Source organism: Callionymus lyra, chromosome 3 (genome assembly GCF_982586985.1).
Source record: "Callionymus lyra chromosome 3, fCalLyr1.hap1.1, whole genome shotgun sequence".
Taxonomy (NCBI): Eukaryota; Metazoa; Chordata; class Actinopteri; order Syngnathiformes; family Callionymidae; genus Callionymus; species Callionymus lyra.
The window spans coordinates 14,204,624-14,231,865 of record NC_141820.1 but is presented as its reverse complement, the minus strand read 5'-3'; the positions used below and the strand labels follow the sequence as shown (position 1 = coordinate 14,231,865).

The window sequence follows — 27,242 nt, the reverse complement described above, 5'->3', positions numbered from 1 at the left end:
ATATCAGTGGTGTCAGAATATTGAATTATTGAATTAAATAATTTCTATATTTTCTGTTTAACCGTTGTGTTTAAGTGTCTGGGTCAAGGTGACCCGGTGGCCCTTAACAAATGTGTTTGTGGTATCCCCTGTGTCGTGGCATCCCTTGTGTTGCCTCTGGGTCAAGGTGACCCGAAGGCAATACAAAGAATACCACAAACACATTTGTTTAGGGCAACCAGGCTATTATTATATTTTTTTTATTAAACTTTTTCATTCATTAAGTCACATATATTAATTCAAATAATTCCACTAAAAATATTGATTCAATACTTTTTAAACCAATAAATGAACCATGTGAGAAAAAAAATCCTTTCATTTTTCAAAATGAATTTATAAGAAATGAATTTATTAAAAACAAAAAAAAGTTACGTTTGATTATAGAATTATAGAATTATTGAATTATTATTATTAAAAATAATTCATTTCTAAAAAACAAAAATACAATATTACAGGAATTACAAATCTGAAATCTGAAATCTTATTATAATTTTAATTCAACCACTCAATATTCTGAGGGCATTTATGTATTAAATAAAATAAAATAAAATAAAATAAAATAAAAATTAAATTAAATTAAATTAATTTTGTTTTATTTTATTTTACTTTATTTTATGTATTCATACATATCAACAGAAAATGAAGGTCACTTTTACATGGAAAAACAACAAAAAATTTGAATTTAATATAATTTGATATCATCTGAAACAAAATGTTTAAAACCATTTGCTCTGAACATTTAACACAAAAGATGCCTTTACCTTGAAGTTTCCAATTGTACCTAAACACACAACATGTGATTATTTCAACTGGCTGTTTGCGCCTGTTAGCTTATAGCTAGTTAGCACTAAATGAACATGTTTCTGACGTACAAATGAATGGCCTTGAATGCTTAACAAAATAATATTTGGTGAAGATTGGGAACCCGCTGTATTAAAAAGTCTTGAGCATCGCAAACCATCATTGACCCACATGTCCAGTAGCAGCTATATACCCTTAAAAAAGCTTTAATATTGTCTTATGGTTTACTTTTTAACATGGTAAGGTTTTTTACTGTTTTTTATATTTGGTTGGTGGGTTTAATGCAGTGTTTGAGCCTGAGTCCGAAAGTCAGACGAGGAAACGTAAAGAAACAGGAACGCTGGACTCAAACTGTGACTTTTAAGAACCTAAAACTACGTTTCTCCAAGTTTACACAACAACACATAAACCATCTTTCCCCCAAAAAATCCACTTAAGCACCGTGTTTGAGAAAGAAGCGTTTTCTGTTATAAAATAGGCCAAAAAGAATGTAAATATTTTCATTTATTTTCTCGTGAAGGGCGTTAGCGTCCGGGCCGCTCGTCGTGTTCACTCCGTCGCATCCCATGGTTGCCCTGGCAACCGTGAAACAAAACAAAATACATTTATTTTCAGGGATTCTTTCGCTCCGAAGCATCATCGCAGTCTTCAAATGTTGATAGAAAACTACTGAAATACATCATAAACCACATTTTATTTGTCCCGTTATCACTTCAGACACATCTGGAAGAAAGTTATAAACGTGTCGACATAAACCGGACAGAGTTGACATCACGCTGCAAGTCACGCAACATACTAAAGTCACGCGTGAATCAAAGGTGGGGTCGGCGCACGAGTGCGTGCTCCACTGTTTTAACAGGCGCGAGGGGCTTCCTGAATCCCATTGATGTTTAATTGAAGCCGTGTGTGTGCGTGTCGGGAGCTGCTGTGCAGATGTGTGCGTTTTTTTTTGCGGCGTGTGTGGTGTTGCATTGGCGAGAGTGGTGCCGGCCCCCTGGGGACCCCCTATGGTTTCCTTCTTGTTTGTGTTTACTTTGATGGCTTCTGACTTGTTTGTTGTCCTTGCCCGGAGGAGCTTAAACCACATGTGTCCAACTTTTGTCGCGCCAAAGTAAATTGATGTCTGTGTACGTGTAAAGATGCCAGTGTTATAAGAGATAAGATAAGCAGCATAGATTCTACGGTAAAACTTTAATGACGAATAATAATTATTTGGTGAGTCTATGATGTGTTTTTGCACATAAATACATTTAAATTTAGTCGATTAAAGCGATGAGTGTTTAGTTTAATGTCCTTTTAATCGTGTGCACCACCCAAATAAAAAAGTAACTTATACAGAACAAACAACCTGTTGCGGGTCATTTTTATTTGGCTATTTTAGTTGCCGCAGATTGACTGAAAAACAGATTAAAGAAACTTTAACAATTGGTCAGAAATGGCTCAAATCTTATGTTTTTTTTGTGTGTTTTTTTAATCTGGATTCATGAACATTCTCATTATTTTGTCATTTACTTGTTTGGTGTTCACGTGCTACTCCAGGAAAGAACAAGCAGAACTCGACTTCATAAAAAAGTGTTTTTATAAATGGATGTAAAATGAGTCCCTCGGGGGAGGTACGCCATGTGTAAGTGCCTCCTCCCTCCTCCAACACTGGCTGAGCCACCTGCGCTCTGACCTCTTTCTTCCTGGTGCACCCTCCTGATGACCCGCAGGTCACTGCAGGTCAAGTGGCGCTCCAGTGTTGCTTCTACTGACAACTTCTTAACCGCCGTGTTTGTTGTTTGTGATTGGCTGTCGGCTCGAGTTGACACTTGCAACAGCACGTGGCCCGGACAGGGTGTTGAATCAGACCCTGTGTACTTGTCTTGAGTTATCTAGGGATATAGTTATTGTTGAAATAAATAGGTAAATAAACGAAAATAACAAAAATCGAATGAATATTTTTGAAGTGAAATTTGAACTGATCAATATATATCACTGTGGTTAACGCTGTCGCCTCACAGCAACAAGGTTGCTGGTTCAATTCCAGGCCGAGACCAGGCCGAGTTTGTATTTTCTCCCCGTGTTGCGTGAGTTTACTCCGGACACTCCGATTTCCTCCCACAGTCCAAAAACATACAGAGGTTGATTGAGAACTTTGGGAAATCGTCCATAAGTATGAGTGTGTGTGTGTGAATGGTTGTCTGTCTTTGTGTGCCCTGTGACAGACTGGCATCCTGTCCAGGGTGTCCGCTGACTCCCGCCCTATGATACTGGGATAGGCTCCAGTCTCCCCGCGACCCTTACCCCGGGATAAAGCGGTAGACAATGAATGAATGAACCTATCTTACTTATGGTGCCAACAAAAAATGGTGAACTCCCATAATTCCTTTGTAAACACTGCTCCGTCTAATGACAGCGGCAAGATTTAAGCTCTACGTCTATGTTCGCTATGTCAAAAGTGAAGGCTGGGCGGCAAAGCATTGTTGAAACTTTTGATGTCACCGTTGCTGAGAAGGTTTTTTAAAGAGGTTTGGCATCTTTAATGTTTCGATTGGAAGCTACATTTTAAACAAATAAAAAATTAAAGAGTAACTACTTTGCCGATTTCGTATAATATATATACAGTATATACATTGTGTATATATATATATACAGAGATTAGAAAATTTAGGGCAAAAATGCTGCGTAAAAAATACAAACTTGTGTTGATAAACAAAGCAAGAAGCAAAGGCAGAGAGGTCACCAGTGGGGTCATTGTCGAGGAAAGTAACCGCGTCACGTGCACAGTTTAGCAGCGTGTTTTCCAAGCATGTTGGTTTGCATGTGAGCGTCTGAGGTTTCCGTGATCAGATAGCAGTGATGGATGCGAGTGAAGGGTGGAGTGCCTGAAGAGGAAGAGAGGAGGAAGGTGGGGTGTGTTAGCTGGGAGCTATCTCAGGGAGCAGGTATTCTCAGCTTTCAACCTTTCTTCTCTCTTTCTGCCACTGAACATGAAAGCATGTCATCTCTTGTGCTGAAAGGTTTTCATGTACACTATCAGTGTGTGTGTGTGTGTGTGGGTGATTGTACTTGTCTTATTTATGAGGTCAGCCGGGCTGGAAGAATGTAAGTGTTTGCCGGCGTAGAATCCTTGGGGGATCTCAGCACACACACACACACACACACACACACACACACACACACACACACACACACACACACACACACACACACACACACTTTTCCACGCTTCCCCGAACACACACATCCAAAGTCCTCTCGGATAAACACTTACAGTCTGCTGGGAAGGAAGTGCATAAGGTCTGATGGATCTCGGAGCTGCTGGAACGATACCCCCCCTTCCCTCTCTCTCTCTCTCTCTCTCTCTCTCGCCCCCCTTCATCCCCCTCTCCGCTCTTCTCTCCCCCGTTTTCCATCAATGCCCATTGTGCCTGTTTACCAGATTACATTAGAGTCCTCAGCACTTTGATGGAATTAGGGCTGTTAAAGCCAGATTTACTTTATTCCTGGGCCCTGAAACAGGAAGAGAGATTGTCGGCGGACACATGGCCCACAGTGAACTCGCCGCCTCGAGCCCTTTTTTTTTCTTTTTTTTTTTTTCCGTGAGACAAGAATTCAAATGCAGCTTAAGTTGTTTTAAACTCTTCCTCCACCATTTGTCTTTGAACTTCTCCTTCTAATTATGATCTCTTTAAAATGGGGATGATTAATATCCTGTCCCGGAGCGAAGGGTCCGACGCTTCCTCGCCGCGGCGGTGATGCATGGATTCAAACCGACGGTTGTTATGTTTGCGTAGCTACACGTTTTACCTCCAAACAAAGCGGCAAGTCGAAAAGTACTAGAAAAGTATTTGAAACTCAAGGATAGGAAGAATTTTTGGCTCAAGGAAAATACACGTTTTCCCTTTCGGTTTTTCCAGATGAAGATCTCGCCTCGTAAATGTCTGGTTTTGACATATTTCATTTGGAAAAGTTAGGGTTTTAATAAGAGTTAACAGAGAGAAATGTCAATCGCTTTAAATCCCAAATTCAAAAACTCAAGGCCGGGGGGGCCAAAAATCCAGCCTGCTAAGTCATTGTATGTGGCCCTGTCAGATTATTTGACTCAAAGTAAATGAAGTAAACAATTAAATAGAAACTTACAATAGCAGTCCAGCTGATGATGAAATGGAATATAGCCAATTAATTAAGTTTATCTATCTATCTATTAAGATGGATCGAGGCTTCGAAAATTAAGACACAACATCATGGGATTTATAACTGGATTAATGTCAATTTTTTAGGCACCAAAATAACATTGTGAAAACACGTTGGCCCCTTCTTTGCTTGAGTTTACACCCATGCTTTAAAAAGCCCCCTAAGGGAGCACCGTAATGCTACTGCCTCCTTCTGTAAGCTTGAGTTCATTACTATCAACAATATTTACAATCATAAAAAAAGGTATTTAGCTATTTAGATTAAATGAACGTAGGGCCATTATATTCAATAACAAATCCATTGTGGATGTAAATTTGCATATTTTTGTTTACTAATGTACAATTTGGTAGTTTATTTACAAAATTTCAAGTTTGATATCTCTCAAGACATATTTAAATGCCTTTTGAGCTTTAAGTCTTTGGAGGTTTTCGGCGTACTGTAAAACGCAGCCTTTTCCAAGCAAAGAACACAGAGGGTTACAAAGTGTAACTACCGTTTTATCACCTTTTTGATTTGTACTCACATGTTTCAAATGTTGAAGTCTTCCTCTCCAAGATGCAGTAATGACCATGTTTTAAAGTTATTACTTTATAAAGTTCCCCCCCGTTTTAAATCTTGGCGAATGAGAGGTTACGAGAGCGGATTCCATTATGACATAATAATGACTTCACTCCTCCTGCGGCCAGCTGTAATTACACCCTGCTTTGTTTATATAACGAGTCTGTGGAGGTGGAGACTTCAGAGATTGATGACGTGTGGTGACAAACCTGTGGTTATGGTAAACAAGATTTAATCTCCAGGAATACGAAGCATCTTCAGTGGGCGGGGCTTTGGCATATTTTCTAATGTAAATATTTCAATAAAAAGAGTACAAACAGACACATACTGATGATACAATAGAGTCTAACATCTATTTAAGACACACTTAAATCAACACTTTAGTTGAACTTTAAGTGATTATACTCATAGACATGGCTGACACTGTCATGATTATTTCAAGCTATCCATACAATCTTTTTATTGTTTTAAAGCAATATATCCAGGTAAGGGTTCACAGTTTCAAAAGCGGCATCAAATCATTCTGTCTTTTGTGTTTAATGAGTAACAGCAATTTTTCAGAACCATCGAACATAGGTCGACCAAAGAGCAGAAGGTTCTGTGTTTTTAGATCTAAAGCTTAAAAAAAACTAAAAATCAACTATAGACTTTTTTTTCTTTTTCTTTTTTATTGTCATTGCACAGGAAACACAGCTGTGTAACTGTTGTAACAGTGTAACTACAAGTGATACACAAAATGTATTGATAAACAAAGAACATAAATTACATTTAGAAAGTTTCCTAAAGTCCTATATTAAATTTTAAAAGTAAATTGGGTCTTTAAAAGTGTATACAATAAAGATAGTTTTGTTTTGATTAACAATTCAACTGAAATTGTGACGCTTTTTGAAAGAAACCAGGCTTTAAACGGCAAGTTTGTGTTGAGAAACACTCCGGTGTTGGTCAACGTATATATATGTGTGTGTGTGTGTGTGTGTTGCCGTGGTGTTGCCGTGCTGTCGCGAGTCCTTTTGTGCGAGCGTGAGTTATGTGATGCTGCATCTCGGGTCCGTCTCTTTGTCCGGCCCCCCCGCACTCCTTGCTCTCCCGTGGTCCGGCGCCCCTTGTCCTATTTGTCGTGTTCTCTTAATTGCTGACCACAATGCTGTGACCCCGAGACCCTTCGCCCGACGACGGCGAAATTAATAGCGCCCCTCCCATCACACCCTCGGAACCCATCATCCAGCCAATGACGGAGCAGCATGGGGGCTTTTGCTTGCATGTCACTCCAAAAACGTGCACACACACACACACAACCATTCAGCCAATAATATCAATGACAGTTTTAGTGAATAGACTTTTTCTACAGATGCCCACATTTTGGTGTCACAGCAAGACGCCCCAAACTTGTGTTTTTCAGCGGAGGCAGATGTCGCCATGGCGACCGGCCCCCGGCCGTAAAAGGCATCATGATTTGAGGGATGATCGTGGACCGGAGACGAGAGTTAAAGGTCGCGAGTCTGATTTAAAGCCCCCCAGGTTCTGACCAACCTAAAAAAAAAACAGGGGTCATTTGAGGTTGTAGCCATTAACGACGCGGACCCCGGAATCAAACCCCATTAAAATGACACATGTAGTAACATGGAGGCAACAAGTGTGAGCGATTGTGTCACTGAATGGCCTCCGACAATCACCCCTGAGTTATGAAAGTTGGGCAATGGAGAAGAATGCTGAATGTTTCCTTTTGTACTGTTTGGCTCGGCGTCAGTTGAATGCGTTTTTACGTTGGCTCCGGACGGCAATTAGCAACACTCTGTACGGTTTATCGTTTAAATAAAGAAGCTTGGCATTTGCTCTGTGCGGCTCACGCAGGTCCGCCATGTCTTGTCGGGGTTCACACAATGATGTTGACCTGGGATGACAGTCCTGGTTACATGGATCTCATACGCAACACAAATACTTTGTGTCGCCAAAAAATGCAGGGCCGGTCACTTTGTGTTATTAGTTTGAGCCGAACCTCATTTATGGGAAAAATAATGATGAGAAAATAATGTTGAATTATGTTTTTTACCTGTGAAAATAATGTCATAATATATGACATATATATTTATACAATATGTATTTCCCTTAACGGTTGTGACTGAACCTACAAAAGTAGCACCTTTGATGAAAAGTGCTGCATTGATATGGATGAAATTGTATAGCAGTATAAGAGTCAGGTCTAAAACAAAGCATTTAATAACACAAATGATAAATAACCAAGCGCAAAATCCCAAAATCAAATGAAAATGCTTGTGCTAAGCAACTTATCTCCATCAATATTGTGTTTGGGTTTTTTGTTTACCCTATTTATTGCCCATTTATTTAACCTCCATAATCCGATTACTATGGAGCAATGAAATTAAAGTCGTATATATAACATTCATTACGGGTTTAAAACCGTTTATAAATTCACGACTAGATTAGAGTAGTCTACGAGATTACAGTCATATATTTCATTTATTACACAATTTAAGTCATATAAATCACATTTATTATGCGACTAAAGCCATATATATCTCAATTATCATTAGATTTGAGTCATATTAATAGATAGACTTTATTAATCCCTCTGCAGATAGTTTCATAAAAACAAGAACAAAACACAAATAACAAGAACAAAGTGGAAGTGATGACAAAGTGCAAATATAGATAACATAGATCAAAGAAAAGAATACAAAGATTAACATAGAATACATCATACTTTCACTTCACTCCTGCCCCCAAAATCAGAATTAAAACAATCTAATAGCAAGAGATATGAATGAGTCCCTGAGTCTATTAGTGTTGCATCATGGGAGGAGCATTCATGCTCCATCTGCTTCTCTGCTAACTGATGAAAGTTTTCAGACGATGACTGTCATCACATTTATTGTGAGATTAAAGTCATATATATATATATATTACATTTATTATAAAATAAAAGTTGGATACGTTACATTTATTATAAGATTGTAAGCCCTATACATACCGATTTTTTACAAATTTAAATGGTTTATGCATTTACTACGAGATTAAAGTAAGTAGTATACAGTACATTACGAGATTAAAGTCGCATACTGTATATCACATTTATTATGAGATTTAAGTCATAATTATTACATTTATTTTTAGATGCAAGTCATAAATATTATTATTACGATATTAAAGTCTCAATTATAACATTTACTACGATAATAAAAATGAATCAAAAATATATTACTTGGATAGTGGAATGGAAGTCGTATAATTACATTGATTACGAGATTTAAGTCGTATATATCATTCATACGATATTAATGTCGACCATTTTGGAAATCTTAAAATGTTGCAATTGAAATACCATTGATAGTTTAATGGCACAGCAGGTGGCAGTAAAGTTCCCAAACTCCCATAGGTAGCAACGAGATTCGGAACATTCCGAATTACGTTGCCTAAAAGATTTAATGAATTCTCTTTTTTAGTAATTTGACCACGGCAAATGTGTAAATATAAGCCAAAAGAAACCATTTTCATTCGTCAACCATTCATCTCCCGACAGGTGATATACCGGACCCTACCGAAGTGGGAGTCTCTGGACCCCTTCGGGCTGGAGGGCCAGCAGCAGCTGAGGGTGACCAACATCCGAATCCGCCTCCTCCAACAGCAGACGTGCCCGTGTCGCGCCAAGACGACGACCCCCGACGCCGAGCATCTTCCCACTCGACACTTCGCCATCTACGACCTGATCGTGAAGGGAAGCTGCTTCTGCAACGGGCACGCCGAGCAGTGTGTGCCGGCGCCCGGGTACCAGCCCCTGAGGGACCGGACCAACCACGTGGTAGGATGTTTAACTCCAACAACAACTCATCTCTACATTCTGACCAGCTCTAGTAGAAGAACTCACATTTCTCCGATCCTTAAATTTCTTCATTATTGTTTTGATTGTTTAAGTAAGTAAGTAAGTAAGTAATTTATATTTGTAGAGCGCTTTTCCGGACCAGGGTCACAAAGCGCTTAAACAATTAATACAATACTCAATAAAGTATATACTTTAAAGGTCAAGATAAAACTGATAACACAACAGGAGTTCCAGAAAATCAAGTAAAAGCCTGAACAAATAAAAGGTCTTAAGATGTTTCTTAAAGGAGTCAGTAGATCATTAAGCGCAAAGATAGAGGAAGATCGTTTCAAAGCTTAGGAGCAACAGCCTGAAAAGATTTCTCTCCTCTGGTCCTGAACCGTGTTCAGGAACCATCAGCAGATTCTGATCCACAGACCTCAGAGCCCGAGCTGGGGTGTAAGGCTGGATAAGATCAGTGATGTAAGGAAGAGTCTGACCATGAATAGATCTGAAAGTAAGAAACAGAATTTTAAAGTTGATCCTGAAAGAAACTGGCAGCCAGTGAAGAGCTTTAAGGATCGAGGAAATGTGAGTTCTTCTACTAGAGCGTGTCAGAATTCTCGCTGCAGAGTTTTGTATCAACTGCAGGCGAGACAGATCCTTCTTGTTACGACATAAAAACAAACTGTTGCAATAGTCCAGGCGAGAAGAAACAAACGCATGGATTACAAACTCAAGATCATCATTTTCCTAAATTTAGAGATTTTTCTCAGTTGAAGGAAACAGTTTCTGGACAGCTTTCTGCAGTGTCGAACTAGAGACATTTCTTTGTGACCCTGGTCTGGAAAAGCACTTAACAATTATAAATGACTTACTTACTTACTAACTACATCATCAGCATATAAAGAGACGCCGTCGTAGTATCTCCATCACAGCGACCATTTCACCGTCAAACAGTCCCGACTTCACGAGTTTCGTCATCGCCGTCACAACCTTCCGCTTCACGTACGTTTCGACAAAAATCTCTCTTCTAATCTCACTTATTTTTTTTACGGTGATGGTGATGTAATCATACGCCGTGGGCTGGCGTGTTTGATTTTCCTCGAAGGAAGTAAAGATTAGAAGGCGTGATACCAGACTTAATGGCCTGCCGAGCTGCCGGGTCTCACTCTGTGTTGGCAGTCGTGTTAATAACAGAGTGAAGACGACGGGCGTTGAGTTGCTCTACTTCTGTCTGGGCAGATAAACAGCTGCCTTTTTTCCTGAGCGGAACAAACGCCACAGATGTATTTATTGATTCATCTGAAGAGTTAATGGTGGTGTTGATGTTGAGTGTGTGTTTGTTGAAGGTGTGAACTGTTTTCGTTTGACTTCAACCGGCGTTTTCTTCTCAAAATCTCAAGCCACCATCAGGCTTTGAAGCCCCGAGGTTTCCTGTTTCGGCTGTAATCAGCGGCGCTCGGCGTGGAGAGCGAGAGTTTCCTCTCGACGGTTCGTCAACATAGAGCGCGACGAATACGTAAACTCGAAGCTCGAAGCAACATAGTCCATACGTTTGGTTTGGTGGCTGCACAGGAAGTAGGTGTGTCCAAGGTCAGCGGTGTCACACTCTAAACTGTCTTTGAATATTTCTAATTTCCATCCAATTCATTTCCTTGATCGTCAAGTTTACTGTTGAAAATGTAAGTGCGAAAAAATTATACAAAAAATCTAATAAATGCAGTGCTGAGTTCACTGAGGGGGAGTGAGGTGAAGAGAGAAGGTTTGGAATGCAGTAATAGAACATTAGTGGTAGTTGAGATAAATAGTGAGTCTTAAAGTGATTTTTTAAATTTATTTAAATATATATATTTTTTTATTTCAATATATTTAAAATACACAGGGCTGATGCCAGACAGGAGTAAAAGTATCATGATGTTCGGTTCTATGTTAATCTTTGTATCCTTTGTCTTTGTTATTTTTCTTTGATCTATGTTTTTTATCTTTATCTCTAGACTTAGATTGTATCATCTTGTTCGTTCTCTTTATATCTCTTTGTTCTTGTTCTTATTTTATTTTGATATTTTTTTATGAAAAATTGCTGTATTTGCTGTGGATAATTTGGAAAAAAAACAATTTCCCGAAGGAGACCTCCTGAGGGATCAATAAAGTTCTACCTAAACCTAAGCCTAAATATTTAAAAAAAAAAATCCTCACATACAACTTTTATAAAAACAATTTCAAAGCCAGTCAAAATCCAAGTAAACCCGATGCACTTGTATGTAATTACAGATTGATAGATAGATGGATAATAGGGTTAACAGGACAGAAGGTTTGCGTTTGAAGTTGAAGACGATATGGTCGGTTGAAGATAATTGCCAGAATACGTTCACAAGCTTTGGGTAGTGACCGTGCAAATGAGATCAAGATATAAGCAGACCATAGTTTCCTCTGCCGTCTGAGGGTGAGAAGTTGCTCGTGAATCGTCTGTGACGCAGAAGAGAAGAGCCGTTTAGACGTATGGACCAGTGTGAGGAACTAGCAAGAACTATCAATATTCGACTACAACCTTATGAAGATATGATTTTCTATAGTAACTCTGGGTATAGTCTGGGTGAAGACTTTAGTCCTCGTGTTATCTCTGGGTCAAGGTCACTTGGTGGACCCAAAACAAACATTTTTTCCATCGGTTCATCTTCACCCTTAGATAACACAAGGGATACCTCAAACACATTTGTTTTTCGAGGTGTTGGGGTCACCTTGACCCTGTGACAACACAAGGGATAACTCCAACACATTTGTTTTCGGGCCACCGGGTCACCTTGACCATGAGATTCTAACTGTGTATTATTTGTGATTGTTAAAACGCTTTGTGACCCTAGCATAGAAAGGCGCTCTAGAAATAACCATTACTTACTTACAAGGGATACCACAAACACATTTGTTTTCGGGCTTTTGGGTCACCTTGACCCTTAGATAACTAAAAGGATACCTCAAACACATTTGTTTTCCTGTCACCTTGACCCTGAGACAACACAAGGAATACCTCAAACACATTTGTTTTGGAGCCTTTGGGTCACCTTGACCCTGGGATAACACAAGGGATACCTCAAACACATTTGTTCTCGGTCCACCGGGTCACGTTAACCCTGAGACAACAAAAGGAATACCTAAAATACATTTTGTTTTCGGGTCACCTTGACCCTGAGATAACACAAGGGATACCACAAACACATTTGTTTTCGAGCCTTCGTGTCACCTTGACCCTGAGATGACACAAAGGATACCACAAACACATTAGTTTTCAGGCCACCGGGTCACCTTAACCATAAGATAACACAAGGGATACCACAAACACATTTGTTTTCAGAACAGAACCAAAATTATATAAACTATATATTTCTTTCTGTGTTGCCCAGTAACAAATGGTACAGGTACAGGTGGATGACCAGGAGACCTTGAATAATATATTCTTAATTATTCACTGACTTTCTTGTCGATTACTATCTGTACTTCCAAGGTCAAACGAGATTTGTGGAGAGTGCATAAAAGAAACAGTTAACAAAAAAATAGATCAAACAAACGTTTGTTTTTTAAATTATTTTCTCTACAGAAACTTTTATGAGTCTTATCCTTGTTAATAATTGAGATTATAAAAGACGGTATTTTACTGAATCCCTTTTAACGGAAGGTGTTTTTGATGTTTGAGTTCATCGAAGCGTAAAATGTTGGACGGTCGCAGCTGGGAAAACACCGGGCGAGGCCCGAAATCTACGATAAATGAAACGATATCATGTGGTATGTTTTCTTTATGAGATCGTGTTTTCTAAAAGGTTTTCAAGCCAAAGAATTCCACTGGTGTTAACAAGCTTCTCAGGTTATAAAGTTTGAGTCAAAAGGATCGTATTGAAATCAACACCAAGGTATCAGAAAAACAAGTATTTCATACTCTTGTACATTATCTTTACTCTGTTGCGTTTTCGGTGGATGTTGTTGTGTTGTTTCCAGTCAACACACCGAGGTTATATAAGTGTTGTTTCTGGTCTATCAGCAGTTTGCTTTGTGTGTCTTTTTGACTCTGTGCCGCCGTTTCTGGCAAAACCCAAACAAGTCGATGGCAGATGAGGGCACAGATTACTACAGGAAGGGAGGGGCGTGTGCGACTGTGTGCGACTGTGTGCGACTGTGTGTGTGTAACACTAGATATTTATGTCGGGACGAGGCTACGTGGAACCCGTTTTTGTCATTTCAGCCTATTTTTTGTGTCGTTGAAATCATCTGATATTCAAGTCCGTAGGTCTCTAGTCTGAAGTACGAACGAGAGGAAGGAACATGTTTGTTGTGTTTGTGCGTCTCAACCGCCCGTGTAGTGTTCTGTGGTTCAGGGTTATTTCACTGTCTGTTAACAAACCACAAAGCAACACACACCACCACTGGGGAAGCAATTAGTCGAGACACAACTACTGCGCCGTACGAAGGTTAACACGAACGTCTTTGTAAAGTTCTGAACCGCATTCTTTTATAGAAGCAGACCTTGTTGATCCTGAATGAATGAAGGGAAAACCAAAAATAAACACCTTTTTTTCCCCCAGAATTACAGTTTGTCGTTCACCTCCATCACTGTAGGTCACTCAGTGTCAGCAGTGAAATGACGGCTGACAAAAGATAATTATACCCTCGTACAGAATTGGGAAGACTTTTAATGTGTTTTAATACTAGTTTTAAGATAAATTGGAATCTAAACCACAGACGATTCATGTTAGGGTTGTCAAGAGTATCGAAACTCAAAAAAGTATCCATACGAAACCTCACTATTTTTTAAATTATAAATGTTTAAAGTGTGGTTCTGTTAGTGTTGTAACACAGGTTATTGTCATGTTAATTAAAACATTTATTTAAAATTCTGAGGATTTTTTTTTTATCCTTATGGTATCAGAAATGGTTTATTAGTACCTAGTTGAAAAAGTTAGTATTTTGACAACCCTTAAACTAGCGATACCGTGCTATTCTACATGTGGTTTTGCGTAGAGTCTGTTGAGAAATAGTACATTTTGTGACTTATTTTGTAATTGTGGGCCTGGGATAGTATATTTTTGGTATTTTAGACACCAACATGAAACCAAAAATAATGTTATTTTACTGTGTCTACTGTCTGGAGGATATTAACGCAAAAGAAAGAATGATAAAAAAAAAATAATGGTCAAAATATGAGGAGAAATTAGTAAAAGAGGACAAAATTAAAGTTAAACCCATTATGATTTATAAATAAGTTAACAATACTTGATATTAATCATAGAAAACTGTGAACAATAATGTTTGTATTATTTCAAGTCAATTCATATCAAGATTTAGAACATTTTCCAATTACAATATTCTTTTTAACTTAACAAAAAATACAACAACAATTTTAAAGAAAATTGAGTCCTAAACCAATATATCAAACTAGATACTAATATTTTTAATAAACTTCTATAATGTGAAAGGATAGCAAACAATAACGTGTATATAATGTAGATACACATTTAAAAGTCAAGTATCCACTTCACATTTATGCTGATTTAAACAAAACAAGTTGACCCACTCAGAAAGGTCAACTTGTGACCTTTCTGAGTGGAGTTTCTATGTTCTCCCTGTGTTGCGTGGGTTTACTCCGGGCACTCCGGTTTCCTCCCAAAATTCAAAAAGATACAGAGGTTGATTGAGAACTTGAGGAAATTGAAAAGGTATGAGTGAGTGTGTGTGAATGGTTGTGTGTCTTTCAGTGCCTTCCTGTCCAGGGTGTCCCCTGCCTCTTGCCCTAAGAAGCTGGGATAAGGTAATTAAGCGGCACAGAAAATAAATGACTGCTAGAGAACGACTGAGACAGTAATTTGAGGTTCAAGTTCAGCCTCTGCAGGCGCGAGAGAAGTTTCGCAACCAGCACTGACACGATGACACGTCAAAAACAATTTTGAGAGACGAGGATGAACGTTATCGTCTTACCTTCGTCCAGCTCGACGCTCGGCAAGTGTCTTGTCTTACACGCTCGCGTGTGTGCAGCACTCCATGTGTAATTGTTCCGTATCACGGTATGGTAAACATGTCAGAAGACTTGAAGTAGCAGCTGCCTGGACTTGATCCAAACCACTGCTGCTTTTTTTTCTTCTTCCTCCTCGTCTTCAAGACCCTCTCGCCTCTTGACCCTCCATTAATGACCTCATTTATCACTCGCTATTGTTTCTCGATTCTTCTCGTTCAGCAACAGCAGGAGCTGTTTAGGTGGTTAAAGTGGAGTCAAATCAGCGCTCGGATGAATTTCTTCGACTTCCTATTCAAATGATGCGTGACTCCCTGAATGTGAGGTTTCCACACAACACTGACAGAGAAGTAAATGAGTTTTATTTTCGTCTTTTATTGTACATTTCAAAAGAAATACGAGTACATTGGACCTAATTATTGTTGGTTTGGCAACCTATTTATACACGATTTGGGCAATTATACAGTAATTGTCCAGCATTTACAAGTTAACCCTGAAAATGGTAAATCATCTCAATCTTTACATTCCCACGAGAAGTCGGAAAAATATAGTTTGATTAATTCCCATAAACCCTGCCATATTCTACTACTTATTCTTTCACAATAGAAACAAGCGCAGGATTGTGAGCTGCATGTGTAAAACGTCTAATGGGAAACTTTTGTCACTTTTGTGTTGTTAAAGTCAGGGTTTATTTTTTATACTCTTTTCATTATGACAATTTATACACTGACAAAAAGAAAGATTTACTATAGGAGTTGGTTCAATGTTTGTTTTTTTGCTCAGGAATTGAAAAACTGGCTTTTGTGAATCATATTCCTTAAAATTGCGTAGTTGTGTAGAAAGTATTCCTTAATAAAGAATGTATCTTGTTGCTGTTTGTTTTTTGGAGATAATTCTCATTATTAGTTAAAAAATATATATATTTAAGAATAGTTGCTTGCCAATATTGATTTATTTTTTATTTTTAAGTTGAAAGACAAAAAATAAATAGAAAAAAATATTTAAGTCCGTAGTTACTGAATGTCATAATAGTAAACTTTATTTTTGTTATATCTGGTCATTTTCTAGAATATTTTAAGGATAATTTTATTTTAAAAGTCTGTTAAATAACTTTGTATAAATATGGAGATTATACCAAAGAGAATATACTTTTAAGCGAAATAAAGGGAACGTTTAAAAGTAAACAAAGGCACATAAACAAATCCATTCCTACAGAGTTCTTCTTTGAAGCTCCGTGAAACTCTTTTGTTCCGTAGATGAAACATTTTTAAAGCCGTGATTCAAAAAGCGTGTGTAGGAGAAGGTTTTGCCGTCTCTCAGCAAGAAGATTTGGGTTTAAATTCATCTTAACCCCCGGATTTTGATCATAAGCCCGAAGATAAAACCATGATAGAATCAACTTCTTTTCCTGGAATTTGAACAGGCTTGAGGAGGATAAAAAACAGACCAACACACTTTTTTACTAATTTTGTCTGTATTTCTCTGGTCGCCATGAGTTTGGTTTTAAACCTGATCTCATGATAAAAAAAATGAGGATTATGTGTAAAAAAAACTTTGAACTTTAATACCTTTTTTAAAATATAAACGAGGAATAAATAAACATAAATAACTAATAAAATATAAGATGATAAAATCATGGCATAATACTTCCTGATATCCTTGAATTATTAAATATTTTCCATCCTATTACGCTACTTTTTTTTTTGACGACAAGTACAACGTGGCTTCTTTAAAACTGTTCTGCCAAACATCTGTGTTTTTTAAGAATGTAAAAATGGCAGCTATTTTCTCCTCATGGTATCCCAACATTCAGTTCAGTCAAGATGACGGATCAGAGCATCTTTCCAGGTCAAAACTCAAAGTCAAGATTGGGCCATACTCTGTCTCACTGGCCATTTTTCTACCAAACCTATTCAAGTTTTCTATCATTTTTCCATCTCCCTCTTTTGTCTCACATCTTTATACTGATATTTTCTCGCTTCTCATGTCTTTTAGTCATTTTCCCAGCGATAAATATAATTTAAAACAAAGTTTATTCTTTCAATCTACCCTTTTTTTTTATAGGATGTGATCTTACAAGTATCTACAAAAGGCACCACATTCCGTGCACGTTGTTTTAAACGATTAAGAAATGCCTTCAAAAAAAAATCCATAACCCTGAAGAGACTTTTATTACACAAGTGTTCCGCTGTTGATATCCTTAAGAATGTTTGATTCATAAAAAACGTGTCCAGTAGCTTCGGAACACAAGCAGATTCTTTCCTGTGCAAATGTTTCAGGGGAGTCTGAAGACAGGCACAAAGGAAATACAAGTAAATTACACATTCCAGCGATACATTCCTTATCTGTGCGTGTGTCTGTGTGTGTGAGCGTGTGTGTGTGTGTGTGTGTGTCTCTCTGGTCAGTTGAAAAACACGACACAATAACTTCATCCCCATATGATGGGAGTTTGACTCTTGCATGTCACTCACCGTGGGAAACCAAAATAACGATCTATGAATATTTGGTGTTGTGTGACATTAATTTTGTGTGTGTGAGTGTGTGTGTGTGTGTGTGTGTGTGTCCTACATTACAGTTGCAGTTGCATGCTGTAACACAAACAAATAAAGAGCTCCCTCAGATGACTCACCCCCCCCCTTCCCTTCTCCCCTCCTTTCAATCATTATCCAGCATACATGGCATTCCAGCTCCCAGGAATGACAAGGAGATTGTTATTGTGCTCTCCGTGCTGCATACTTGCACCCTTCTCATACACACACTTGTAAACACACACAGGCTTTTTCAGCCCGGAGCCCCCTTTTATTGTCTCCCGTGATTAAGCCAAAACCAATCAATCTCCTTTCACTGATCCGGGGACGATAAGATCCTCGCGATAGAAGAAGAGATACGTGAAGTCCAGACACGATATTATCGATGATGATGAAGACTCGCCGACATCTTCGTTTTCAACTACCTGTTTTCTCTAACTTCCTCCTCTCAGGTTCACGGGAAGTGTGTGTGCCGACACAACACGGCGGGCGATCACTGCGAGCGATGCGCGCCGCTCTACAACGACCGGCCGTGGCAGCCCGCCGACGGCCTGACGGGGGCGCCGCACGAGTGTCGCAGTGAGTACGAACGGATCTGTTTCCCTTGGATGTCGTCGTGGTCGCTGATCCCGTTTTTAATCGACTCCATCCACTCATGGGGTTTTAGGTTGATGTCAGTCACGCTTTTTGGGGGACGACACGTAACTAGTGAAAGATGTGTCAGATTATCCCGTGAATGGTGTCAGGACTGGGTTGATGGGTGGAAGTGGGAGAATATATTGATTCCGATATATCGCAATATTTATTTCTATTACTGCGTCAATATTTAACAACACTGTATCGATTTATTTTTTTGACTTTCCGATCATGTTTTATTTTTACAATAATTATTGTATGGTTTGTACTTAAATAAAAGTCTAAAATTGAATCATTTGATAAATTTACAATTAATGTCAAAATATTCAGGGCGTTTGTTAATTTTTGTGTTGCAATTAAACTTCCGGCCGATAGATGGCAGCGGTCATTACGTCCCCCGCTGCTAAAAAGAAATTGAAATCCTGCGATGACTGAGGACGAGAGGATACAGTCGTCTCCAGCAGCTATGAAAGCAGTTAGTTTTCTCGAGCTAAAATAATCTTGTTTTGTTGGTCAAACATCGAGGTTTGTCACCACGCGTCATCAATCCAGGAAGTCTCCACCTCCAAGGGACTCGTTGTATTAACAAAGTGGGGGGTTATTACAGCTGGCTGCACGAGAAGTGAAGCCATTATTACGTCATAATGGACTCCGCTCTCGTAACCTCTCGTTCGCTGAGATTTCAGACAGGGGAGAACTTTATAAAGTAATAAGTTCAAATATGGTCAGGATGAGAGACTTTCTGCATCGGAGTCAGAAAATTATTTTATTTTACTAAGAATTATTATTAATTATTTGAAAAGTGACATACAATCTGCTCAGTGCTTCCACTACAGTTTAAATACAACTGGACATTGTCCTTGTTGATCACCAGAACAAACTAGGAACTCAAATTTTATTATCGTAAATACGAGAAATCATGGGAGAGACTATCAGGTGACTTTTGCCGGCTGTAAAGATTTAAAGAGAAGGTTAAATAGTTGTGCTTTACACGAGGTAAACAGTTATTACAATTCACAAAAAGGAAGAATATTCTCAAGGGTTATCTTGACATTTTAAGTATATATTTTTTGAGTTTTGTTTTGATTGTTTAAGTGCTTTGTGACCCCGGTCTGGAAAAGCGCTCTATAAATATAAATTACTTACTTACTTACATATATTAAAATCTTATTTTAAAAAATAACTTACTCCTCATTTTTTAAACAGTTCTACGGCCATTAATTCAGTCCACCTGTGTGTAATTGTAGTATTAAAACAACACAAACACCGAGGCAGCTGGTTACTTCTGAGGGGAACCCCAGAGTGATAAAAGCAAACCTGTGAATGTGGCCTTCAAATACACAGACGCTTGGATTATTATATATATATATTTTTAATGACTGTATCCAACTCTTTTTTCAGAGTGCAAGTGTAACGGACATGCCGAGAGCTGCCACTTCGATTGGTCGGCGTGGCGAGAGTCAGGCCAGCGCAGCGGAGGCGTGTGCGACTGTCTGCACGACACGGAGGGACAACAGTGTCAGCACTGCAAGTCTGGATTCTACAGGGACCCCGAGAGATCCCACACGGCCCCTGGCTCCTGTCAACGTGAGTCATGATGTTTGCTTAAATCACTTTTATTTTTAACAGATTTTTTCAAATAAGTCCTACATGTGTTTTTGCAAATGTTTAGTTTAGTATTTAGTATAGTAATATGAACTGAGAAAGCTTATGATTCTAACTAGAACTAGGGTAAGTCTCCATCGTGTCCATCGTGTTGAAGAATTGGCCTTCAATTCAAGCTTGTCAAGCTAGAAAAACACTATAATTCCACGTTACAAGATTGGTATACTCTGTTATACTAGTAGTCTTTTCGCACAAAACTAAAAAGAATGAACATTTTTCAAAATAACTAAGGAACATTTAAATAAAAATACAAAGGAAATGTGAAACGGGAATCACAATCAGAAACTTTTATTGCCAGTGTTGTAACACAACACAGTTTTTTTTTGTGGTGTCAAAACAGAATAAAAGAATGAAATAAGATATCACACAAAATAAGCAATAGAAAAATGGAACCAAGAACCAATTCAGCCAAGTTCAAAGTTCCATCTGGATCCCGGGAAGGTTTTGAAGGAGTCATTATTCACTTGTACTGCTCCTGTTCTTGTGCCATTAACAAGTGAAATATATCTACTTATTTGTGACTGTGGTGATAAAACATTTTGTTATTGCTCACAAGACAAGTGCCTTTAGGTTTGTAAGTTCCATCTGGATCCAGGTAGGTTTTGAAGGAGTCGTTATCACTTGTATGGCTTCTAACTGCTTTTGCTCACACGCCATAAACCTATATTTGACTTTGAGGACAAGATATTTTGTAGATGTTCATTTGATTATTGCTCATAGTATTGAAAACCCAGAATTGCTGCCAAGATAACTTAATTGTTTGTTAGACTAACCTCGGTCGCCACTAAGTTCTAAGTTCCATCTGGCTCCAGGAAAGTTTTGAAGGAGCCGTTATTATCTTATATGGCTGCTAACTGCTTCTGCTCACGCGCCATAAGGAACTAAATAAATCAACTTTTATGTAACACAATATTTCGTTACTGTTTATTTGATTATTGCTTCTCATTTTCACAACTGAGGAATGCTACCAATCTTACGTCACTGTTGGTTAAGACTCACCACAGACACCCAGTGCCTTTAGGTTTGTAAGTTCCATTTGGATCCAGGTAGGTTTTGAAGGAGTCGTTATCACTCCCACTCGCCATAAAGAAGTAAATAAAACAAACTATATGTGACTTTGGTGACAACATATTTTGTTTTTGTTTATTTTATTATTTCTCATAGTTTTGAGAACAACATAAATGCTACCAATTAAACTTCATTGTTGGTTCGACTCCCCCCAGACGCCACTAAGCTCTTAAGTTCCATCTGGATTTTGAAGGAGTCGTTCTTCACTTGTATGGCTTCTAACTGCTCCTGATACGACTATCCAGCACCTTAAGAATCGTGAATTACGTCAGGCTTAAAGAACAAACTACTTTAATGTGCCTTTTGTGACAAAATACTTTCTTACTTTTCTTATGATTATTGCTCATAGCTTTGAATGCTACCTGGCTAACATCATCAGTAGCTAAGTCACGCCACAGAGGGTCAGGTTCAATTCCTGTTCAAAAGATCAAATTTTTTATTAGCGTGGAACCACCACAATCTTTAAATCATGGACGTTTTTATTTTATGATTCTGATTGTATCTCTTGGCAGAGGTATGCACATTCTCTGTGCTTTTCCAGGTGTATAAATAATGGTTGGCATCTAAAGTGTCGCTACATGTCTTGTGGTCTTAATTATAACGACTTAATTGAACTCGAAAGTTTTTGCGGCAAACGATTTGAGGCGATTAAGTACCGTGTAGTGATGGATGCCTTTCTATTGGCACTCATCATACTTTTCGACTCTTTCCAGCGAACATTTTTTATCACACGTCTGCTGCCAAACACGCTCCGTGATTGCTGCCTAAAGCTTTTTTTATCAGCAGAGATTTGAGGTAATTTCACGGCTGATTATCAGATGCATGGGACGTTGTCACACTAATCTAGTTATCCCCGCCGGCAACCCGAACATACCGATACGAAGTAGGTGTCGGATGTCGAAAAGTGAGTCACGCCGGTGATTCACCGTCACACACACCACACTGGCACAGTGCTCCGATTCTTGCGAGGAATGTGTCGGACTGAAACCACAAGCCGAGACGTGCTGGAGAAAACACTGATGGGCACCTGGCTAGATGTGTGTGTGTGTGTTAAACCGCATGCTTTTTTCTTTTTTTTTCTCAAGGTGTGTGCGACAGCAGACGTCCAAGGTTTGCCCCATAGTTAATCATCAGATGGTGGCATACCGATGTCTTGACTCAGATACACATAAACACACGATCTTCCCGTCAGTCCGTTTTCCTTTTTTTTTTTTCGTGTGTCGAGTGATTATGTTTGTGTAGACGGAGCATTGTGTGTGTGTGTTTGGGTGGTTTCAGCGGCGTGCTGCCCTGCGTCGATGAGATGAGAGCTTAAGTAAACAGCAGTTAGTCATCAGTAAACAGAGAGCGGCGTTCACATTCTTTCCTTTCGGATCGGCAGATTTGACCGTCGGCTCGGTCCCGCAGGTAGCCGGACTGGAATTCCCGGACGAGTTTGTCCAAAAGATGCGGTTGGCAGATGAATTTTCCTCAGGGGTTGCATTATAGCTCTAGTGCAATGTCTATCTAGTGCTATTCTGCTCTAGTAGAAGAACTCACATTTCCCCGATCCTTAAAACTCTGCATTGGTTGCCAGTTTCTTTGATGATTAATTTTAAATACTTGTTCTTACTTTCAGATCTATTCATGGCCTAATCTTCTGGGACTCGAGTGATTATGTTTGTCTTATGTCTTGGCCTTTTCGAGTTTTACATTTTTGGGTATTTTTAAAGGTGTATTTGTGTATAAGCGCTTTGTGACCCTGGTATAGAAAAGCGCTTTACAAATAACTATTACTTACTTACTCACTTACTTATATATGTGACCGTTTTATGGGCCGTAAAGCCAAAAAAAAAAAAAAAAGTAATAGGACCTACATGAAATAAACATAAAATAAAATATTTCTAAAAATGTATTTAAAAAATAATATAAAACGAATTTTCTTCTAAATATGATACACATTCAATCAGATTATGTCCAGAGGCAATACATATTCACAAAAACGAAAGAAAAGTCCTAAATATAGAAGTTAAGAAAGTTTTTATTTGATAAATACAAAATTGAACTGTCAAAAAAGTGTCCTACATGTTCTACTCTGACATCACAAGGGCCACTACTTATGGTTCCTGAACACGGTTCAGGACCAGAGGAGAGAAATCTTTTCAGGCTGTTGCTCCTAAGCTTTGGAACGATCTTCCTCTCTCTCTGTGTTTGATGATCTACTGACTCCTTTAAGAAACATCTTAAGACATTTCTATTTGTTCAGGCTTTTCCTTGATTTTCTGGAACTCCTGTGTTGTTCTCAGTTTTATCTTGATCTTTAAAGTATATACTTTATTGAATATTGTTTTGATTGTATAAGCGCTTTGTGACCCTGGTCTGGAAAAGCACTATATAAATAAAAATTACTTACTTACTTACTTACAGTAAAAAGGGTCAAACAGGGCCCCCGAGAGAGAGACAAAAATAATATTTAGATAATAATGTTTCTTTCATAAGCAGACGGCTGGGATGACTGAGATTCCCCCAAGCAGAAAAAAATGCAATATATATGTGGAAACCTTTAAATGAGTGAAAGACCATCAGGACATGCTCGGGAAAAAAGAACTCTTGAGCAATGACTTTGCACCGTCTGACTGACAAAAGAGCAATTTCCCTCCGTCGTGCAGAACATTTTTATCATACCTGGCTCCGAGGGGCCCGGGAGAAAAAAAAAACCTTCTTGTCAATCTCAGTAAAACACTTGAGCAGCAAGAGTGTACAGTGCTAAGAGAGTATTTACAGTACATGTTTGTCGGGTGCTTTTGTTCGGGCAGGTGCGCTGTCACGCCTCCTCAGACCAGGACCATAAATCACGAAGCCCTCCTGGTACATACACGTATATGTAAGACCCTCTTATTCCCCGCCGTGTAGGTGTGTGTGTGAAGCACACTTATGTCAGCAAGTGCTGCGGTCCAGGTGAGGAATCGTCTTGTTGCTATAAACGTGTAAATCATCGACTGCGTTTGAAGGCTACTTTCTTAAACAATGGTGTGGATAAGAGCTCGTAGATTCACACCCGGGATCTTTTATGGCGCCTTGTGGTTACAGTCTGGCTGAGGTCAGTGAAACAATTTCAAGAAAAAAACATTGAATTAATCATTTTTTTGGCGTTTTTTGGGCACCGTGGTTGTCTTTTTTTTTTTTTCCTATGAGCCAGAACTGGGAAAAGTGAAGCCCATTCAGTTTTTGACTAATGTGGAGCTGATGAACTTAGAGATCACGTAGAAAATAACCATTTTTTGTATTTATTTTTATTTATATTACTCATTACTAGCCTTTAATTTGACTTTAGGGGTTTTGTTTTAGGGTTATTTATGTTTGGTTTAATAATTAAAAGTTGTATAAAACGCAATAAAATAATAACTTAGCATATTAAACTTGATTTTATACTTTTACGCTGCTTTATTTTCGCCTGAACAGCAACTGTATAAATGTGACTTTGACTGACAAGAAGGTGGTTTGAATGTCAGCAAAAGATTTCTACAGCAACAGCTACATAAAGAAAAAAAAGACACAGGGTTAAAACCTTTTATCCCAACAAAGTTAAGTTTTTCTTTAGCTTAGTGTACATCCATTAGGATCAATCATAGAGAGAAATAAAAAATAAAAGAGTTAAAATCATTACAATTGAGAAAAGAGTTTTTAGTCGTCATCTTATGAAATAAAACCAGATGCTCATGTTTTTTTTTAGAAATAGTCCCAGTCCCTTATTTCAGTTTCCCCAAAGCTACGCCTCAAAAGCTTGCAGTAGGGGTGTGTATTTATATTGTGATACTGTAGTAACAAGAATATATATTTATAGTATTGTCGAGTACTTGACTCTGGCGTTGCAGAATTTACAGACCACATGACTCTTGACGAAGTCGTAACTACTTTTATTTGCTTTTAAACCAAAATATGTCCAAACATCAGCTTTTAAAAATTGCTGGAGTCACTGTATCCTCTCGTCCTGAGTCATCACTGTGATCTTGCGGGATTTCATTGTTCTATTAGGACCTATCGACTGCTATGTGGCTACGGTGGCCAGATGTTTGATTGCAACACAAAAAAAACATTTGTTTTCAAAGCTGCTGTAGTCAACTGTATCCTCTCGTCCTCAGTCAAAGCAGGATTTCATTGTTCCTTTAGCTGAGGAGGACGTAATGACTGCTGCCGTCTATCGGTCGCAAATTTAATTGCGACACAAAAAGGAACAAAAGGCGAAAATATTTGTGTTAAATGTAAATTTAAAAAAAATGATACAGTTGTGTTGAATATTAATACACATCCCTTGCTTACGGTATCTTATCCTCACATTGAATTTGATTGACATATCTAATCGTTTCGACGTTTCAATTGAAATGAACCTGGTCTAGAAAGGCGCTTTACAAGTAAATATTACTTACTTACCTACTTACTAATTGCTTAAAAAGGTGGTGTGAATGGAATTGAAAAAAAAAAAAAAAGTTCAATAAAACACGACCTACCTCACCTTTTACTGAAAAAAAGCCCGATCATGATTCTCTGGAGGTTCAATTAAAAGAATACTGTGTCTTCACCGTGGAGTTTCTGGGCGGGTTTCTCGGGTAACCCAGCTGTTCCTTCAAGCTACGACTAGTTAACGTTGCTGCTTTACGAGCGCTTTTTATTAACAGGCTTCAGGTAGCCAAAGAAAAGAAAGACATCTCCCCACACGTTGTCTTCCAAAGCACATAAATAATTACTGTTTCTGGCTGTGAGGTCTGACTTTTTAGAAAAAAAACTTTACCGTATGAGAGGACCTGAAGGGCCCCGGGGGGTCCCGCTGTGAGTTGATGACTTCAGGCTCCATTACACTTAAACACAAACTCTCTCTTTTTTTCTTTTTTTTTATTCTCTTCACTTCTTCTACCACGAGGCCGGAGACAGATTTATTGAGGAGTCTGGACTTCCTGTGAGGATTTAGGTGAACAGTGTTTGTGTGACCAGGTTGTTTGAAGATCACCGCATCACACGGTTGACGGGTCATGAAGGGGGGGGGGGATCTGACGGGGTCCGACGAGCGATCGGAGGTGGTGGGGGGGGATAAGGGGGGATGCATGTGAGGGCGTGTGCGATAAGAAAAAGAGAGAGGCCTTTGTGTTATAAGCGCTAACAGCAACACAAGACAGACAAATCAAACAAGCGCCGTCTGATAAGATCCCTCGTGGCAAACAAATTAAACACTGTGGGTCAGTTACGGACCTTTGATCGTCTGATATAGACAGAAAAATAGTACTTTTTCTCTGTGTCCGTACTTTTTCTACATGTGTTTATTAATTATTACTCAAAATGTATTAATTTTATGACCTAATTGACCTATTTTCAATGTTTATTGTTCTGCTTTTATCCTCTGTAAGGCGACCTTGGGTGTCTTGAAAGGCGCCATCAAATAAAATGAATTATTATTATTAAACACAGACGTATATAATAAAGGGGTTGCTGATCCTCATCACCTTTTGGTCAAGAACATCCTAATATGCAAACACCTCTGACCTTCGACCTCTTCCTCCCCAGCGTGCAACTGTCACCCTCTGGGCTCCATGAGTTTGCCCGACGTCTCGCTCTGCGACCCCGCCAACGGGAACTGCATCTGTAAGCCCGGCGTGGGCGGCGGCCAGTGCGACAGGTGCATGGTGGGATACTGGGGCTTCCACGAGTACGGCTGCAGACCCTGTGACTGCGCCGGAGACTGCGACCCCTTCACCGGAGACTGTGTGCACGGGTGAGCGGCGCCGGGGGGGGAATTGAACGGGTTGCTCATCATGAAGGAAGTGTGATAGAGTGTGTTGTGTTCACAGCTCCGATCTTTACTCTCTGGAGGGAAACTCTAGTGAACCTGTGAGGATATTCAGGATGGAGGAACTGTTCTCTGCTCTACACTACTCTGGTAGGATTGTGTGTCTGTGTGTGTATATATGTGTGAGTGTGTTTT

General features: G+C 38.9%; 1 protein-coding gene across 1 annotated transcript in view; it reads left to right on the top strand.

The window, feature by feature from the left end:
• The window catches only part of ntn4 (netrin 4), a 35,939-nt gene that overhangs the window by 3,484 nt on the left and 5,213 nt on the right, over nucleotides 1–27,242 (top strand). Inside the window, exons 3-7 of the mRNA XM_087786538.1 lie at nucleotides 9,116–9,394; nucleotides 18,373–18,499; nucleotides 19,958–20,143; nucleotides 26,825–27,032; nucleotides 27,109–27,197. Coding sequence (XP_087642664.1) covers nucleotides 9,116–9,394; nucleotides 18,373–18,499; nucleotides 19,958–20,143; nucleotides 26,825–27,032; nucleotides 27,109–27,197 — 889 coding nt within the window. The remainder of the gene's footprint in view (nucleotides 1–9,115; nucleotides 9,395–18,372; nucleotides 18,500–19,957; nucleotides 20,144–26,824; nucleotides 27,033–27,108; nucleotides 27,198–27,242) is intronic.